At 42.2% G+C, this 19432-nt stretch overlaps 2 protein-coding genes across 2 annotated transcripts in view; one reads left to right on the top strand and one right to left on the bottom strand.

Moving 5' to 3' along the window:
* F13A1 (coagulation factor XIII A chain) overlaps positions 1–19432 on the bottom strand; it is a 191889-nt gene that overhangs the window by 142928 nt on the left and 29529 nt on the right. Inside the window, exon 2 of the mRNA XM_017746922.1 lies at positions 10227–10455. The gene's annotated coding sequence lies outside the window, so the exon portion shown is untranslated. The remainder of the gene's footprint in view (positions 1–10226; positions 10456–19432) is intronic.
* Positions 9547–19432, top strand: part of LY86 (lymphocyte antigen 86) — a gene marked incomplete at its 3' end in the record, with an annotated part of 25528 nt that continues 15642 nt past the window's right edge. Inside the window, exon 1 of the mRNA XM_017746909.1 lies at positions 9547–9875. Within this exon, the coding sequence (XP_017602398.1) occupies positions 9755–9875 (121 nt within the window). The remainder of the gene's footprint in view (positions 9876–19432) is intronic.

The following is a 19432-nucleotide window of genomic DNA, read 5'->3' as shown; positions in this document are numbered from 1 at the left end:
CATTTGTACACTTTTTGAGTGTCTAAATAGCACCCAGGAGAACTGAGGTCTTCTTAGGACAGTAGGAGCACAGAACACTAAGACGAAGGAATGTATTTTTTCCTGCCACCTTAATTCTCTTTGCGTTCAAGCTCTTCCTCAGCCCTTGCCTTTTATTTTTCTGTAAAAGGAGAATGCAGTGCTAGGGGAAGTCAGCTTGCAGCAGCATTGGATCATGGGAGAGCCTGCACAAGCCACCTCCAGGCGCTTCTAAAAGTACCTCTTTTCTACACTGGGCTGTCAGTTGTGTTGCTCTATTCTAAGTGTAGAGCCATGGAGCAAGATGCTTGGGGTGGATTTGTTGGCAGATCAGTAGGGAATCATAATATTCCTGCCAAATTCATTTTCTCATGTGACCTGAGCTTGACTTAGAACATGGATTTCCTACAGAGAAAAGTTTGAGCAGTGCCAGGAATTTGAAAGCCAGGTGGTCTGCAAAGCTTCTCCCCAGGCTCTGAGATCCTATTTCCTCACATCATTCTTTCCAGACAGCATGGAGTGAGGGCTGGGGTGCTCACAGCAAACTGAGTCCTCAAAACCAATGCAATTGCTCCTTCCCACCACCACAATCCTCTGGAAGAGACTGTGGCAGAAGTGGGAGGAAGGATGAGCACGTTTTCTGCTAGGAAACAGATTCAGACAGGCTTTGACCAAGAATGCTAGTGAAACTTTTCTCTGCCAGAGGAAACTCTAAAAAAAAAAAATCCCACTTTTTCATCTCGGCAGCATCCAAATCTGGCTTAGCTAGTCCAAACTGTCGTGTCCTTGCTAACTCAGAAAGCCTATATTTGCCTGTTGGGGAAGGAAAGCTATCATGCAAAGGCAGATAGACAGGCTTTTCTGAAGGAAGCTATCCATAGGTTTACTGATCTCTTGGGACAAGAAGGTCCATATGTTAATTTTAGATCTCTGGCAATCTGCATACTAGAAATACCTTATGGCTCTGATCCATACTGACTTCTATTAAGGAAACAAAAGCTAGAATGAGCTGGAAGCTCTCCCAGATGATGCTCTCTGAATATCCATTGAGAAAAAGCAGCCTATCCTAATATATTACTTGCCCCATCCCTAAGAAACTCTCATTAAATAAAATAAGTTTGGCTCCCTGAAGAGGCACAGTAGTGGTGTTAGCATTGTAATGGGATATCAGACCAGGACCTGGACCAAATACCACAGAGTCACAGAATGGTTAAGGCTGGAAGGCACCACTGGAGGTCATCTAGTCCAACCTGCCTGGTCAAGCACGACTCCCTACAGCACATTACCCAGCATTCTGTCTACATGGCTTTTGAGTGTCTCCAGAGAAAGAGACTCCTCAGCTTCTCTGGGCAGTCTATTCTAGTGCTCAGTCACTCAAAAAGTAAAGAAGCTCTTACTCATGTTCAGATGAAACTTCCTGTACATCAGTTTCTGCCCATTGCCTCTGTCCTACTGCTTGGCACCACTGAGAAAAGCTGCTTTTCTCACTGTTTTGTCTCAGCAGCAGATTACAGCTGTCTACTTCTGGACTTCTTAATCTTCTTGTACAGCTAAGGAAGGATCCCTGACACAGAGCAGGGAGTAGCAGCCTCATCCTAAAATGGCTCCTGTCATTCTCTCTAGAAACGTTACAGAAGTGGCATGGTCCATCACACATATAATCCCATATCTATAATAGCTGCCTTGTTGGCAAATTCCCATCACAGATTGCACTCAGTTCTATCCCACCCTCACATCAGATGCAATCCACACCAACCTCTGCCTGCTGGAGCGCCTGGCTGAGGTAACAGGATGGAGAATAGCTCACTGCCCTGGCACTCTTGGGAGACAGAGAAGAGAACTTAGACTTCAGCAAGTTTGAACCCCTGTATCACCTCTGTCTCCTGAGGGCCCAAGGAAGGGATGGATGTAGCATGTCCTTCTCCAGTCTCTCCCACTCCCCCCACTCCTTTCTGTCTGCCTTAGATGCACTTGTAGCAGCCAAGCTCTCCCTGTACAACTACAAAAATGCTCAGTGTGGAGGGAGTGATGTCTTCCACTGAGGCAGCATTTGAAACAGCACAAGTCACTGAGAATGCAACCTCCCTGTGTTCTTGTTGTTGGTGTCATGCTGATGGCTAGGGGACACTCAGAAACCCTGTGTTTCTACAGTCAGAGAACAGCAGGATAAACTCAGGAATAGCTTTGCCGAGAGCAACTGCAAACTCCCTTGGCACACTTCCGGAAGAATGTAGCTGGGAGAGCGTCAGCAGAAGCTCTGAAATTCATTTGCATCAGACTCACAACTTTCTGGCAGTAGGCTGACCAGTCTGAAACTCACTTCCTAAATCCATGAGAATCCAGTTTAAACTTGGTTCTTTCTTCAGCTGTAGTTCCTCTGCTTCCTTTTTTAACGTGCATCCAAACAAATCCAACATTTCCATCCCTCAGTCAGAAAGGAGAGGAGAAACACAGGTTAGGGAACACTCAGGTACCAAAAGGGAGCAAATGGCATAGTAGGTCAATGAAATCCCAAATTACTGCCTAATATAAGTCCTGCTTTCTTGTCTGGAAGGGCCAAGCTGCTTGTTCACAACGTCTGTCACTGGTAAGAGACTTCCACTTTCAATTGCTCTCCCTTTTACAGTTCTCTCCCTGAAAAGACATTTATTTACATATCTGCCAGCACAGGATTATGGGACCATTTCTAAAGATTTCACATCAGGCCTCTGTGGAAATCAATTAGATCATTTTAGGAAAGGAAGACTATCAGTGTCAGGTGATCCAGAAGCACAAGGGCAGCTTATCCCTTCTTGCAGATGATTGTTCAATCCAAAACCCTACTGAGTTGCCAAGTTCCCCAATATAATTCTTGTGTGACTACGAAATTCCATACCACTGCACTGTGTGCATTTGGCTGTAGTTATTTAGATACCTATAGATATCATTTCCTGCCCTGTTGAGTCACCTGTAAACAGAATTTGTCTGTAGAGCCAGAAACTCTGTTCCTTAGATCAAACATTAACTAGTCCTTGGCTGAGTCTGCTCTGTCACAAGGTCCCAGGGCATATTATGAAAGGAGTACCTGGACACTGCTGAGCATTTCCTAGGCAGGAAACTACAGAGTCACTTCACATTGAACATAGAGGAAACTGCATTAGCCAGGATGGAGAAACACTTCCACCAGGAATGGAGAAATATTTCCCCCAGAGTTGCAAAAACGGATGGATACCACATGACTCAATTCAACTGTCCTGGTGTGCTGCTCCTTACTGCCTAACGTGCACTGATCTGCATTGATCCAAAATTACACTCCAGCACCTCAGTGTTGACAAACAAATTCAGTCTATCCAGGAGGGCCACTGGGTTTTGACAGAGGCCATTGATCCACTGTGATCCTGATTCAATACCAATTTAAGCATATTGCCTGGCTGAAGACCTGCTCACGAGCACAGTCATGAGGTAACACATGAGAGATTGACTTCTGACATAATGAGACCTGCCAAGTTCATGCTAAACCAAAGGCTGTTTCCATACCTAATTGAAGGTGCCTCACCAAAGCCATGCACTTGAGAGGCAGTTCACAGAAGGGAGAATACAGCAGTGTGAAATACCTTTTCTCTTTCCTTTGAAGTTGAGGTTTCAAAGTTTCTCATATTCTGAGCTTCATCTGAACAGGAGGCCACCTCCAAAGCAGGTTAGAGCTCTTAGCCCAGGAGAAGGCCCCATATTTTCAGCTCCAGCTCTCAAGAAGTGAAAAGTCCCTTAACCTATACAGGCTATTCTGGAAGTAGAGCTTTCTTCTAATTGCAGTGCTTGGTCCTGGTGCTGGGAAAATTCCTCTGCTGCTAAGGCACATTTCCACAATATTGGAGCAGCACTTTCATAAGAAAATTTGAATTCAGTGAAATGGTATTTTCTGAGGAGAACAGTATTCACTAGAAAATTCCCACCCACCTCAAAACCTAACTGCTGCAGCAATAATTCTGCACAGCTACTGAGACCAGTTGGTGGAACTGAGCAGAGGAGAGGCAGAAGTAAATGAATACTTTTCTCTTTGCACCAAAGCTGGTTTTGCCTCTTTTATCCTGACTACAAGGCCAGAATTCCTTTTCAGTCTTAGGCCATGTATATTTGCATCATGAGCATGCGATGTAAACCCCAAATAAATGTATGCACGTGTCATTGTCTCTGCTCTGTGTTACTAAGTCTGCTTTCCTCTTTCCCATTCCTTTATGCAAATGTGCACACTGAGGACAAGTTGACAAACACAACAACACTAGTCCAAGAATAACATCCCAAACTCTCAGTCACTCTCGCTTCTCAGGGACATATGTCACCTTAGGCGCATCACAAGCATGGCTATCCTCTCCACACAGCACCAGAACAAACCCATTTTCTCCTTGCATGCAAACAGAGGGATAGTATATAAAACTCAGCTTCCTGCCCTAGAATCACTGAATGATTTGGGGAAAGTTTAAAGGTCATCCAGTCCAACCCCTTGCAATAAGCAGGTACATCTTCAACAGGATCAGGTTGCTCAGAACCAGATCTAATCTGGCCTTGAATGTTTCCAGGCTCTTTGGGCAACTTGTTCCAGTGTTTCACTAACTTCACCATATAAAAATTCTTCCTTATACTTAATCTAAGAGTAAACTCTTATAAAAGCAATACCCCTCATCTTATTGCTACAGACAAAATTAAAAACTTTGCCCCCATATTTCTTGTAAGCCCTCTTTAACTATTGAAAGGCTGCAATAAGATGTCCCTGGAACGTTTTCAGGCTGAACAATCCCTACTCTGTCAGCCTTTCCTCACAGGAGAGGTGTTCCATCCCTCTGATCAGTTGTGTAGCCCTCCTCTGAACATGAGGATCATAGTTGCTTCATGACAGCAGCCTAATTTCACCACTTTTCCACGACTGCCCACCAGCTTACTCCAGGAAAGACTAGTTGTTAACGGGAGGTAAAGGCTTTACACTGCATACGTCTACTACAGCTGCACAGCTTAAGGTGTGTATGTTGGTGCAAGTGCACACCCTCTCACTTGGCAGCAGATGAGCCAGGAAACTTTAGTCTGTCACACAGGCTGTAGACTCCAGATGGAGTCCTGAAAAGTTGTACCAACACACAAACTTAGTTTTCTGAACATTTAATATAAATTTATAAAGAGAAGAAAGTTCTTGCCTCTTCTCCATACTACTGACAACTCCCTTTTCCTTAAAGCTTTAATTTTAAAATGAGTAGTTAAAATCTAAAAAGTAGCTAACAGAGTAGTCTGCTGCTATATATAAGGTGTCAAAGTGAAATTAAAACTTGACCTGTATAAAAACCATGCAGACTTACGCTATATATTTCAAACAGCACCAGTGTTCCATGAAGAGCAGATAGTTCTGAGCAGCAGTTCAACCCCAGGCAGCCACTAAGGGCTTGTGCTGAGAGCATGCCAGGACTCAGCAAAGCTCAGCTTCACAATGGTTACAAAGAGCACGGAGCATCAGCCCCGTCTGCAAGTCCTGCTTGCATCAATCTCAGCCCTTGGTTTAGTCTTGGAGCACTTGAAGAGACAAGTGGTGATTGGAGTAGCTGGATTCCCACCCCAGGTGCTGGCTTGGCAGCTAACAGGGCTGGTGGATCCCAGAAACTTTCATGCCCCATGGAAGGAAGTAGCCTTGGGGGCCTCAGGCTCCACTGGTCTCTGCCCCTGGCAGGGCTTACAAGGTGCATGAGCCCCATCAGGCACGCTGCTGAGGGCATAGCACCTCAAACATCCCCAGCTCTGGAAATCTCAGAAAACAAAACTCACCTTCTCTCAGGTACAGCTGGAAAGGGGGTGAGGGGGGGGCACATTAGCTTGTATTGCATATCTGGGCCCTGTTCTTTTTGAACTAAAATATTAAATACACTATTACAAGCACAGTAGGAAAATTTTACTTTTATGGAGAGAAAAGGTATCACCTCTGGAAAGTCTTGTCTGTTTGCTGAGAAATTTTCACTCATTGTCTTTGACTAGAAGGAGATCCATGCAGAGAAATATGAGGCAGAAAGCTTTTGTTCTGAGCAAATTACAAGAGAAAGGAAGACAAATCAGTGATGCTTTTAATACTAAGTTTTCCCTCTGGCAACATTTCATTGTATGACACAGGCATGCAAAGATGCCAAAGGCAAAAAAAAAGAGATTTTGGCTTGAAAGAAAGAACTTAAACTTTGGTTAGGACTCACCTGATACTGGACTTGCTCAACAGAGAAAAAGAAAATCCTTAAATAAAACACATTCTTAAGAGGAAACCCCATTGCTGAGGTGAAACATTATCCAGGTCTACATCTGAAAAAGTTTTGCAAACACAAGTACTTGGCTGGGAGGATAGGAAAAACAACATACCTATAACTATCTTGGCAAATGTCACAGCGTGGGTGCAGCTGTATGAGTGCAAGCAAGAGGCCCCTCTGGACCACCAAGCCCCATGACTAGCTAAGCCTCTGCAGAGAACCCAGAGAGTAATTAAACAATTCAAGGGCAAGGATGCTGTGTGAGCACAAACCAGCCATTTGGAGGTGCGTGGTGATTTGCTGTATCAGCAATCTTGTTTCAGACAACCCAAGAAGTTGCAGACATTAATGTAACATTATCTGATTACCAGTCCGCTTTGCATCTCTTTACTCATTCCAATTACACTACAGATAGAATAATCTTCTTGATAGGGAACAAGAGATTTTTTCACTCTTTAATATGTCAAAAACATCTGAACAAGGTGAAGAGTGCTCTAGGTATATGAAGCCACTGCCCCTCTAGGTAAATAACTTCCTTTGCAGACATTTTTGAGCTGTTTATCTCCATGGTCAAAACCTTCAGTCAGGCAGATAGAAAAACACGCTTGTTGGCCAGATAAGCAATGTGCCAAAACAGAATTCCCTCTGCCAGAACTGATACCACTTCATTTAGATGTAGTTTCTCATCCCACAGGCTTCGGCTGTTTGAAGGGAAAGTAGTTCTCAGAACATATGGAGTTGGTAATAAAGCTCTTTCGAGGAGATACAAGGATTACACAGGGAATGAAATGGCGAAAGTGTCTGCAGTACACGTTGTAAAACTTGAACCACTCCAAATAAAATTCCCTTCCCACCAGGAAAGAACAACATGGTGGGACAAAGTGGAAGTGACAGCGTGGCTTTCCAAAACATTAGTTATATCATGGCTGTTTCCACTCAGAACATTGGCTGCCCAAAACCTGCTTGAGACACACATTCCAACTTCGCACTCACAAAAAAAATCTTGTGACTTGTCATTTTGAGTCAGTGTCAGGAGCACTGCCAAAAAAAAAAGGATGAAAGAGCTGTCTTAAAAGAGCAAGAGAGAGTCTATGCACCAGACGGGGAAATAGTGCCTGTGTATACCAGAGCTCCCAAGCTCCGCTACAAGTTGTATTTGGTTTCTGCTTGATCTACCCCAGGCATCCCACTTCCAGTGAAGCAAGAAGACTTGTATCCCACAAGTCCAGTGCTGTTCCATGTTCCTAGGCTGTCTACTTGTTCTTTGAGCAAAATCTCTAGAAGGCAAGGCACAGACACTTAGCTATCTGCAGAGAAGCTGCCTTCTGCCAAGAGGACTGCTTGGAGTCGGACTTCAAAAGCCACAACCAGTGGCAACACTGCTCCAAGCGGATGGGGAGGGCAGAGGGAAGGGTGGTAAAGAAAAGCCCATTGTCCAGGAAAACCATTCTAGTCCAGATCAAAGTTCCATTTAACCCAGTAACTTGTTCCCACCAGTGCGGACAAGCAGGCATGCAGAGAAGCTTAAAAGCAGGCCAAGCACGTTTGCTTTCTCCCCTGTATTTTTGCAACTTCCAATGATTTTCATCTCAGGAGAGGTCCTGATTTGGTTTGTTTATTGAATGATCCCCAGTGGGTCTCTCTTTGAAGCATTTATCCTATCTTTTCATTTGCTTTGTTCATTGCTACTGAACATTAGCCTAACATTTTAAGTGAAAGACCATGATGATGTCTTTCTTAAAAAAAAATAGTCTGGAAGTTACGTTCTCATGGTCCTGACCTGAAGTACTTTGTGTTTTGTAATGTATTGCTATATACAATTTTTACTATCTTTGTAGACTTTTGTGGGAAGACACTTTTATTTTATGTGATTTTAGTTTAAATGTATTACAGTAACCCTAGACATTGTCTCTCCCTGCTATTCCCTTTTCAGTTGCTCTTCCTTTTGTCAACTATCTGCAGGGTACAACCCAAGTCCAGTCAAATCAGATCTGTAATTCAGATCTCATTATGTGACTCATATATGTTCCATGCCTAAGGACAGTTGCCTGGATTCTCACTCTGGCCCTGGACATAAAATTTACCATTATGATAGCATCCAAATATATGAAGCAAACCTAAACCTCATTATTTAAAGCAAAATCTCTTGGATTGCACTGAATTGGCTTTTAAATTTAATACATTGTGGTTGAAATCTTGGCTGCCTCTTTAATCTGTCTGGGATTGCTTTTATTACCTTCATTGAGGCCGGGATTTTGCCTGAAGAATAGCTCTACCATTTAGCACTATTTCATAATGATCTTGTTAGGTGCTTTCCTGTTTACTAAACAACATAAGTTTTCCCCTGTTCAGCTTTACTCAGTGGCAGAGCAAATGATACTTGCAGCCTTCAGAGCAAGAAAAACTGAGATGGCCAAAGTGATCCTTTACCCAACTCTGTTACGCTACAGAGCCAATTTCTCCTTGTCTCCAGCTCAGAGAATACTATTGCAGACATTTGCTTTAGGGTTGAATTTAGCTTGTAGCATTTTTCCAGTTGGTGCTCTGTCCAGAAAAAGACCTTTCTGGCAACTGCAGTTTGAAATTCTATTCCAACCCTGGATCTTAAACTGATTCAAAGAATTTTACTGGAGATGAAGGAACTCTCCCTTTTTTCCATACTGATCAATCCCTGCCATCTGCACTAGCCACTAATTTCTGCATAAAGCACAGCTTTAAAAGAGCTAGTGCAAATAACAAATGTGCATTTTCACTAGAGGGCCATTAAAAATCCAGGAAGACAGGAGAAAAAAATTCAAGTCTAGGTTTACCCAGCTGGATGTACTGCGAAATTGTACGTTCCCAAAAACCACTGAACAAAATCAATGTAAATGAAGGCTTTAGCATAGTCAAGCAGAAAGAATTCATTCCCAAAAGTTTCAAGACTTGCTTATGTGGTGTCAGCTGTATCAGACACACCTCCCTTCCCTCCAGACGGCAGATTTGTTACTAGGAAAAACATAGAGACCAAACTGTTCATCTTCCAAAATCTGGGCTGACTTTGTGTGATTAAGATGGGGCAATTTGGATTGCAACTTTTTTTCAGCCAGAAGGCTGCAAAATAAGCCTGTCTGAAGTCTTGTCCCAAATGCTTTGACTTCAAGAGAAGAAACTGGCAGCAAGAGGAGAAATAAACACATTGCTGCATTGTTCCAGCAGGCACCGAGGCAGGAGTATGCCGGGCAGTGAGTAGGTGTGATTAGCTCATTTGTCATTAGTTTAACACCAAGCAGAAAGCAGAAGTCTAAGTACACGGAAATAACACCCTCCAATTCTGATTAGCCTCTTGTTTATACCACATTATGGGAAGCCGTGGCTGCACTTGCTCGCTTAACCCTTTTGCAGGCACGAATGTTGTAACTCCCGTGTCCCCTGGAGAAAGGAAGGAACACCTCCCTCCAGAGTGTTAGCAAGAGACAGAAGTGATCCTGCAAACTACCACCACCACCATGAAGACATCAAATGCTCTTCTTCTCATCTTAGTCCTGCTTTACATCAATGCCAGCACAGAATGGCCTACGCACACAGTCTGCAAAGAGGACAACTTGGAAATCTATTACAAAAGCTGTGGTGAGATTTTTTTACATTTCCATTTTCCTTTTAGCTGCTCAACAGAGTTGTTCTTATGCAGTGAGTGATGCTTATAAGTCAGGCAATGAATGGAAGGGTTACACTCCAAAACCTGCACTGGGTTTCACATCTAAAAATATTTTTCGTCTTTCAAGTATAGCTGGTTTTGGTTCGCACGCTCACAAATCTCACTGTATTTAGAAGATAATAAAGAGGATATAATGTAATTTAATTCAGAATAATAAACCGCTGTGAAAAAAACAGTTTAGCATGAAAGAGACGACTAAGATTTTGATCTTGAAATTAGGTTAAAAAAAAAATAGGAAGACCCTAGGTCTTTAACTTTTTTACCCCGGGATGAAACAGGCTCTTCAATGCACTGATCTGCTGCTTTCCTAATGTGCGATGAGGCTGTGGTGATGTGCTTTCTTTCTTCCCACTTGGAGTGACAAGGGACGCAGTGTGACAGTGGGAAGGATTCATGTTCTCTGCCATTGCCTCTGTGCTTAGCGAGACTTCAGCCGCAGCCCTTACCAGAGGCATTTCCCAGGGATCACAGGGTTTTGTTTCTTCTTTAAATCTGTAGAGAAGAAAAGGAGCAAGCGACACTGGAATTGACTGAAAATGAATTCATTCAATGGTGCCTGCTTTTCACCTCTTGCTTTGCTGGCCGTATGCCTCTCCTATTGTGTTGATCTGCTTTACAACTGGGACAAAGGGAATTAGATTCACAGACGCCTCATTCATTTTCCGCACGTGATTTGAAAAGCGATTCATGGTAAATGAGCACCCTAGAGTTTGTTTTTCCAATTCATCCAGTTACAAAGGGTTTTCCCGGGGGCTTTTCCTCGCCTGTAGCTTTCATGCGTTTTTGCACACCCATTAAAATAAAGCCAGTGAGGGACAAGAGAAGTAAATAAATATTTGTAATGCTATTCTTTACTGGCCTGATCCCAGGGGACTAAAGTCAGGCTTCACATTCTATAAATGGGTATAACACATTAAGAAAATATTTATTAGATATAGAATACAAACTTTGGTATAATCTTAATTTTAGTAACAATTTATTGCATAAGTGAATTCTGCTCCCTCAACAGGTCTCTGCCAGCATGAGATGCCTTGACACAGAGGCACAGGCTACAGTTTGCGTCAGTTCAGAGTATGATGAATTTGTCTGCTGGCATGTGCCAGTTAAATGATGCTTCTTACTGTGCACATCACTGGCCTAGCTAACAATATGCATTTGTTTAGAGTCATTTGTTTCTGTCACTTCTTTTGGTTTGCCATGAACAGGAAGATGAGAGGTATATTCATTCAGGGGGAATTCACAGCTTGAGAAGCACGAGCCAGAGATCATAGAGGTCAGGTCCCACCAGTTAGAATGGTCTTCTGTTCTCCCGAGCGCAGCTATGTGAGATGAAAAGATTACACAGATGGGGAAACAATGCAAGAATTAAACAAGATTCCCTGTTTGAAGTCAGGTTCCTTGCTGCCATACTGCTCTGTCAGATTAAAGGTGAGGCAACTCACAGCTACCATCAGTAGAGGCTACCACATGTGCAGCATCAGCCCAGGATACACCATCGGTATTGCTGCTGATGCAGTTCATAATCTGGCAGTTTGCATAAAGGAGAAGAACAAAAGGTGTTTGGGGTCGAGCCAAGTCATCTGTAGGTGAGGAGGATAAATCCAAGTACACTAGTCTACATCTGCTTCTGAGGAGACACTGTCCTTACTGAGCTCACTGGCGAGCTCACAAAGATGCCCAAGGTGCTGATAACTTTCAGGAGAGGGGGAGCTTTGTCCCTACTTCATTTCACTATAAACCATAACTAGACGGGCAGAACATAACTCCATTTTTCATCTGTGTCCTGCCAATTGTTCTCACCCAGGAGGACACAGACTTGTTAGTGTTTTACAAGACCCTTTCCCAACAAACCTTCTCATGACACATTTATAATGTCAGCAAATGTAGAGTTGATATTAGGCAGCTGCCCATCCTCTTTAGCTATTTCAGAGGAATACTGCCCCATACATACCTCCAGTCTCAGAAATCCCTTTGGTATTTCTTGCTGCACTGAAAATATCAGAGGATGACCCATTTTGGGGATAACAGGAGCCACAGTAAGGTAACAAGCACAAAATCTTGGGTAACAGACTGCCTGTTGGTTTCAAGAGGGTGAGGATTTCACCTCTAATGTTGTTACTATAGACACTAGAATGTTATCAGTGAATTAGGATTGAATCAAGTAAAATAAAAGGAGGTTGAGAGAATTTTAACCAAGTACTTCACAACTTGCTTCTGGACCTGAATGTCCTCTATCAACAAATTATTAGAATTCAGTCTGAGCATTTAAAAAGGAGCCAAGTACCCATTTTTGCTTTTTCAGATCCTCTCCTATAAGGCAATAAAAATCTAACTAAAGTCAAAAATATGGGCTAATATAACTGTGATTAATGCAACAGAGTTTAGGTGGATAACTGAAGACAGAGAAAGTGTAGCAATCTCCTGTACCCAGGAGTAAGTCGCAATTGCCGGTCACAAGCAATTGTTCTACCTGCACCCTGCTCCTATAGCACATAAGATACAGGCATGCATCAGGCCCCCAGCCTCAGCCCATGCTCTGGATCCTAAAGAAAGCATCCCCATTCCCACCCAGCCACATCAGACTAAATGTTCTGTAACCAGGACTCCAAGTCAAAAGAAAGGGCTAGACAAGACCCTAGTGATCAGTATAATGCAACTGTAAAGAAGTCATCTAAAAGAAGTCAGACGAAAGTTCTCAGCAGCAAGTCCATGGTGAGAAAATCAAGCTGAGAGACAGGTGGTCTAAAAGTAAAGTAAATAGAGAGTGTGCTGCCTCCTCTATGTAACCACAGGAGACATAACACCGAGACAGTCTATAAATAGCAAGACATTTCCTCTTAGGGCCACTCTTCCTCCCAGGAGCAAGTGACAAATATGAAGGAAGATCTCAAATGACCACAAATCACTTTAGAAACCTGGGCAGAGATCCCAAGATAAAAGCAGCACAGGTTAACATCTCTGACTGAGAAAAGAGAACCATAATTGGCAAGTCTATGCACAGACATGAAAAGAACCTGCTACACAAATGGCCAAATTCTGTCCCTTTTAATTTCACTGTGATAACGCTTTTGATCTTTCCAGCTACATTTTAAAAGACAATTGTCTGCGAAGGGAAGGGCAGGTAGGCAATGGTAACAAAGTGCCCTGGGCAGATTCCAGTGTTATTTGAGTAATAGGCATCCACTTGGAAGTGCAAAGTAGTCAGAGACTACAGAACATAACTCCTAAACGCATCTACTAGCATCTGCTTCTAGATCATTCATGTAAAGCCTAATTGTCTTAATTAGCCATGAAAACTTTCTTACTATGTAGTGTTCAAATGGGACCCCCTTCATAGGGGAAAGCGAGTGATTGCTCCTGCAGACACATAAAAAATATTTTTCTTATTATTTTTACAGCTCTTTCTTGAAATGTTAGGTGGGTCTGCACCAACACTTCAGTGCTTCAGAATGCCTGCTTTTGTTTCGACCAGCAAATGCAGACCAGTATGCTTGGTGATTATTTAAGTTCTGCGTTTAGTTTAGGACCTGGGAGATTTCAGAGCTGCCCACTCCCTGAAACTGTAGGTTTCTTTACAGTGCAGAAAAGAAGTCTGATAAGGCAGAAGGTTCTAATAAAGGGTATGGACACCATCAACCATTAAGGATTTTGTTTTCTGTGCACTGGAGTAAATAACAGGGAATTTCAGGGAGATCTTCGGAAGGGTCAAAGTAGTAGTATTCAAAGATGACATCTTCAGAAATACTCCCAAGGCTTTATAAAACACTGTTCAGACCACATGAGATTTTTAAATATCATAGACAAACACATTTTCCCAATTAATATCAGATCTTGTTTGCTTTTTCTTCTCTTTTCTCTCTGAAGCAAGGTTAATAGCCATTAAAGTCTCAGGGGAAGGAGCAAATAATCAGTATTCATTTCAACCTCCAGAACCTAAATATGAGATTGGCTGCATCCTTTATAAGTTTTATATCTGTATATCTACAAATTTTTAAAATAATAAAACATATATAGGGATATGGGTAACCATTTGCTTTAATTCATGTCTTCTGCTAGACAAAGAACCAAGGCAATCTGGTCATCTAGAGAATTATTTTTACGTGACAATGCCTCTTCCAAAACAGAGGAAAGTCAGGCTGAACTTATGTCCAATGATCTCCATGTAGGCTTGCATAGTTCTGCGTCACACTTGAAGCAGTGTAATTTCTATAAACCTTTTTCCTGGCCTCCAGTGGTACAGTAGGAGAGGGCAGGACTGCCCACTTCAGTACACACTTGCAGTAGATTGCATTTATAGATAGAGAAACTCTCATTTGTATGGCTTTTCTTTAAATGTGTGAGCTCAGATTTGGATCTCTGTTACAATGGCCCCTTGAACTCAACAGGGTGTAGAACCTGCTCTGGTCACACAGGGCAGTGAAGACATGCTCCTGTTAAACTCTGTATTGAGGGAACTTTTCAGTGCTTAAAATAAAACAAGTGGAGACAGACTAATTAGCTCACAATTTCCTGATGATTTGTCTGTCCTTTCTGAATAGTTTCAGGTTTACTAGGGTCCCCCTCACACACTCATATACCTTCTCCTACATACTGAGAGATCAAAGATACTATTTTTCTTAAATTCTACTTGTTCCTTTTTAAAAAATATACCTGTAACATGTAGCCCTGCTCAATCAGCAATACCAACTTGTAAACAGTACTGTTAAATTGGCATCACTGCAACACTAATTTTACAGCATATCACTTTCTCTTCTGTATGTCAACTACTGTAACTAGTCCTTTTCCCTCCCTGACCACACGCTTATATTCTTTACTAAAAGGATATAAGTAATCCCAGCTTCAGCTGGGAAAGAGAGGTCTGCAAAAAAATTCTCACTCATGCCTCTTCAGGGCAAAAATTATTCTTCTCGGTAAAAAGAGGTTCTTTTTCCATTACTCTTTGGGTTTTTGGCAGACAGATTGAGCCAGATGCTTCTCTTGGACTTACTTATTTATTTCCCTCAAACAGGCTCCAGCAATTGCTTCTGCTTCTAAATTATTTAAAGCCACACGACACTAACTCCCCTCTGATCTTTTGTTGCATAGATTGCTAATGGGCAAACAATCAAAGAATTTAAGAATTCCACTTGAAAACAATTTTTTTGTTTGTTTACTCTGTCCAAGCCCTCTCACTGTCATAGCTTTGCTGTTGTACTCATCCAGTATAACTTACTTATTCCAAGGGGAAGACCAGATGTGTACATGTATATTTCTGGCACCAGATCCTAACAAACTGAAACTATCATCAGAAGCAAGGTAGCATTATTATTAGTGCACATGAAAATCTTCTTTTAAAATTTTGGTTCCTCCATGAATTAAAACTATCTCATCTATTTAATTTTCCACATCTCATTAGAGGATTTAAACTTTCTTTTGCTATGTGAACTCCTGAGGTAGTTCTGAACATCATTTTACCCTTCTTTCAGGGGTGAAGAGTACTTAGTAAGTTTTAAAATATAAATGGCAAAGAGGAGCAGGAGACAGTTTCATACCTCCAAGGTGCTCCAGCAAAAACATTATTTTCGGTACCTAGACTTTAAATCTTTCAGTAAAATCAGTATTAATGCTTTCAGTGAGACTAGTAGTGGAGAGAATTAACCTCAGCTGAACTTCTCCCACCAGGCTTTAAATTTTCCCATCTAATTTAGTTCTCAGTGATTTCCTCACAGTGCCAAACTCTTCACCAAATCAATTAAGGTCCTGCACCATGGACTGCAAAAGATGGTTGTTTATGTGTGACAGCCTCTCCTGCCTATCTCCAGCTAATAATTCTAAACTCTGACATGTTTTTCACCTACTGACTTTTGCCACATCTTTGGTCACTGTAGCCACTGAGTCACTAAGGTAAATGTAAGGATGAGTGGGAACAATTCAGAGGGCAAGCCATATAAAAATATGTTCTCCCATTTGAAAACATATAGGAGAGACATACCTAAAAATGGCATATTACATTAGTAAAGAAATACTGTGGGCAAGGGCAATACTGTCATTTGCTGTTGGACACTGAATCTGAGTCTATGGAGGGAGCACTCTAATACACTAATCAGGTGAGTCACAGCCATTTTAACAATTTGATAAAAATTTGAGACTAGTTCCTGTATTACATAAAGCAGAAATTATCAAAAGGCACATCAAGTGCATGAAGTCAGGAGCAAGAACAAACCACAGCTGATAATAAGTGTTCCTATGCAAAGCTTTTTCTCTAAGCAATAAAACATTGCTACACTTTCTTGACATTGCCACATCATCTCATCTCGAGCCGTCATCAAGGCCTCAAAGTATCTCTGGACCCTACTGTGCCTACAGTTTAGCAAAGAAAATAAAGGCAGGAGATCAGGTGCTCACAGCAATTTAATATCCATTGGGAAAAATATCCAAAGTATTCTAAGAAAAATTAACACCACAAAAATTAAAAAACTATTTCAGCATTATTGTGTGTTGGTGTCACTGTACCAACTTTAAGGAAGCAACCTAAAACTAAGGAGAAACTGTGGCCATGAGAGACAAGACGTCCAAATGCCCTTTACAGATTCACCACGTACCAGATCAAAACCCTTTGATCTGTTCCAGATGCTGCTTTTAGACTCAGGAGAGCTTCTAGTTGCCAAAAGCTAGCATTTTGAAAACTACCACAAATTAATTCAATGCTTCAGTTTCCTCTCCACCTGAAGATGGATGGCTCCTGTCAAATGATCCAGTGGTGATCAGGCAGGTGGGAACCCAGCTAATTTCTTCAGCAGAGGGAGCATGCCATTCCAACTGCAGCTTACTGCCATTCTCCTGAGGTGGATTTAAACCCATCTTGGGAAAATGGGAACATTTAGCCCATTTATATGCTGCTGATTACTGCTCTGTATAATCAGCAGTATAGCTGCTATCCCAGAGCATGGCATGTGTCTGACAGCAGGACAGTTTACAGCAAGATTTGGTTCTGACAAAAGTCTGAAAGTCTGTTGTGAATCCCCAGTCATTCTGGCAAGCACTGATGTCCAGAGATCTCAGTCTCAAGTAGTGCAATATGAAAAAATGATTAAAAAAAAAAACAAAACAAAAACACATTGAAGAGGGAAGAGACAGCTCTGATTAGGAATACAAGCAGTTACTGTAAGCATCTTATTCATGCCGTGCATGGTGTTTTCTTACCAACAGAAGAACAAAGACTTTCTCTCTCTAATACAGTCCCTGCTGGGCCCAAATTAATGCAGTATTTTCTTGTTACACTGCTGTAGTTGAAGCCTGCCCTGTCTGCCTTTCTCTCTCAAGCTAACTGGGACAAATCAGGATTATCAAGTACAGATCTATATGTGCTATCTCTCAAAGCCTGCATCTTTCAGTTTTGTCCTCTTAAATAGGCTTGGATAAAGGTTTGTCATACCACACGAAGCACAGAAACCCCCCTTTCCAAATACCACCTCTGGCTAAAGCAAGGAAAGGCTCCAAGAACCTTCAGACACAGCCTCCCGTCAAGCCTCGGCCAACACCTCTAACAAGCCTGCTCTCAGGAAAGGTGGTTCAGGCAGGCAAAGGCAGGGAGAGTCAGGGCATGTCTTTGACAAGGCTGCTTTCTGCATGCTAATGACACCCCCATCCCCAAACACAGCCCTGCAGCTGCATAGGGCTCCTCACACCTTCTGTCTTTACAGGGGCTTCCCTCCACCTCATCACATCAGTCAGGTGCCAGCAAATCTCTTCCTCCCTTCTCCACCTGACATTTGGAGAAGCTTTCTGAGTTACTGTTTCTGAATATTTGCACATTTGGACATCAGTTATACTCGGCAACGAATTTTGAAGTAACAAGAGACAAAATCTTTGTCTTTTATTTAAACTAATTTTGTAAGACACTGAAATCACCTTGCTCCAAAACTAAGGCCATAAGCACCAGCCAGTAACGCCTGTGCCTTAATCTAACCAAGAAATATGTAACTGCTCTATGCATTACTAGGGTTCAGTATTCTTGAGAGAGGACTGGAAATTATTTAATTTGCATGAACACTTTTTTTTTTAAGTCGCATTTTAAGTTTCCTTTGCTAGCGTCCTGGGCTATTTTAGCTTATAGATTACACTGAAACCAAATCTTCAGGCTTCCCTCTACAGCCATGTAAGTTTTATCAGAAAGGAAGCAGAGTTATTCACTCCATTAGACATCTCCAAAAGCTTTGGAGGTTTGGGTTTAAGCAACCTCAGAGACCACAAGCTGATAGCACTGTTTGCAAAGGGAAACTCAAACAGTCTGTAACCTCAGGACGTTAAGGATACATGAACTCTAATCTTCCCTATTCCTTCTCCTCTTTGTTGCCTAGGCAAGCCAGAAAAGTTCAGGTGATAAAACATACAGTGACTGTCTGAACTAGGCAAAAGCCTGGAGCTGGTCATGGCTAAGGTAAATGTCTTGGGATGGAGTATTCTCATGATAAAGTAGACACAGCCAGTGTGAGTCTCACAATTTATTCTGCTCCCCTCTGAACTGAGGGTCACTCTGCCCCTCCCAGACACGTCTGGATGTGGCAGTGGCATGCACTGAAGACAGGCCCAAAGGGAAGTTTATTAAGCTGAAGGTGCTCAGGGCAATGTAGATGCATAACCAGAGAGCTGCTAATTCACCTGATGCTCTTTCTCAGTACCATGTAAGTAGATTCCACTGTCGAATATAACCTTGAGCATTCAGGTTAATTTATTTAAATAGGCATTAAAGGGAAGTTGTTGAACGAATACATAAAGTCTGAAATCCCAAACAGTTCCTCATTCTTTCCCTCTCCTTTCATCACCTTGAATGTTGTAAAGACTAATGATTTAATTTTATTAAGAGCTCTGAAGGTGAGGAATATTGGGTAATTGCTAAATGTTTCTTCCTTGTGCTAATTTCCATCTCCTCTAGCAGCAGCTTGTCCTTATATGACCGTGGCCAACTGCAGTTACGCCATTTCATTCAATTCTGTGGCTTATCTGCTCCTAAAAGTATTATTTTGAAACACCCAAAGCTTACCAGTTTGGAAGGTCCTCTTACCACTCCAAGGCTTACAGATGTGGACTTTCACAAGCAAAGCTCCTCTGCTTGCTGCTGCTATTCACTCATACCACTGATTTTCATGCTCATATGGAAACAACGTGATTTTAGAGCAGATTCAGATGAGAGTGAAGCCAGTAGAGGATAGTTAAAAAGATGGGGGAAGGGAGAGAGAAGAATAAAAGACAGAGGCTGTTGAACACCAGCGCAGCAAAATTCCTAGAACAGGTGCTTCCCATCTGTCCTTGCAGTTTCTGTAATGCCCAGTTAGTCATCTAGCAGCTCAGGCTCTGAGGGACATAGCCACAGTGGGTTAGCACATTTTCATTCCCAGCTGTCCGCTTCATCCTGTGCTCTGGAGATCCCCTCCCAGGAGGCTGTAAGGATAGCCCCAGCTTGCAGCCCTGTGCCTTTGTGCACACCCAT

The sequence above is a fragment of the Corvus brachyrhynchos genome, unplaced genomic scaffold, assembly GCF_000691975.1.
Source record: "Corvus brachyrhynchos isolate BGI_N302 unplaced genomic scaffold, ASM69197v1 scaffold100, whole genome shotgun sequence".
NCBI lineage: Eukaryota > Metazoa > Chordata > Aves > Passeriformes > Corvidae > Corvus > Corvus brachyrhynchos.
The sequence above is the reverse complement of the archived record's forward strand: the minus strand, read 5'-3'. Positions and strand labels throughout refer to the sequence as shown.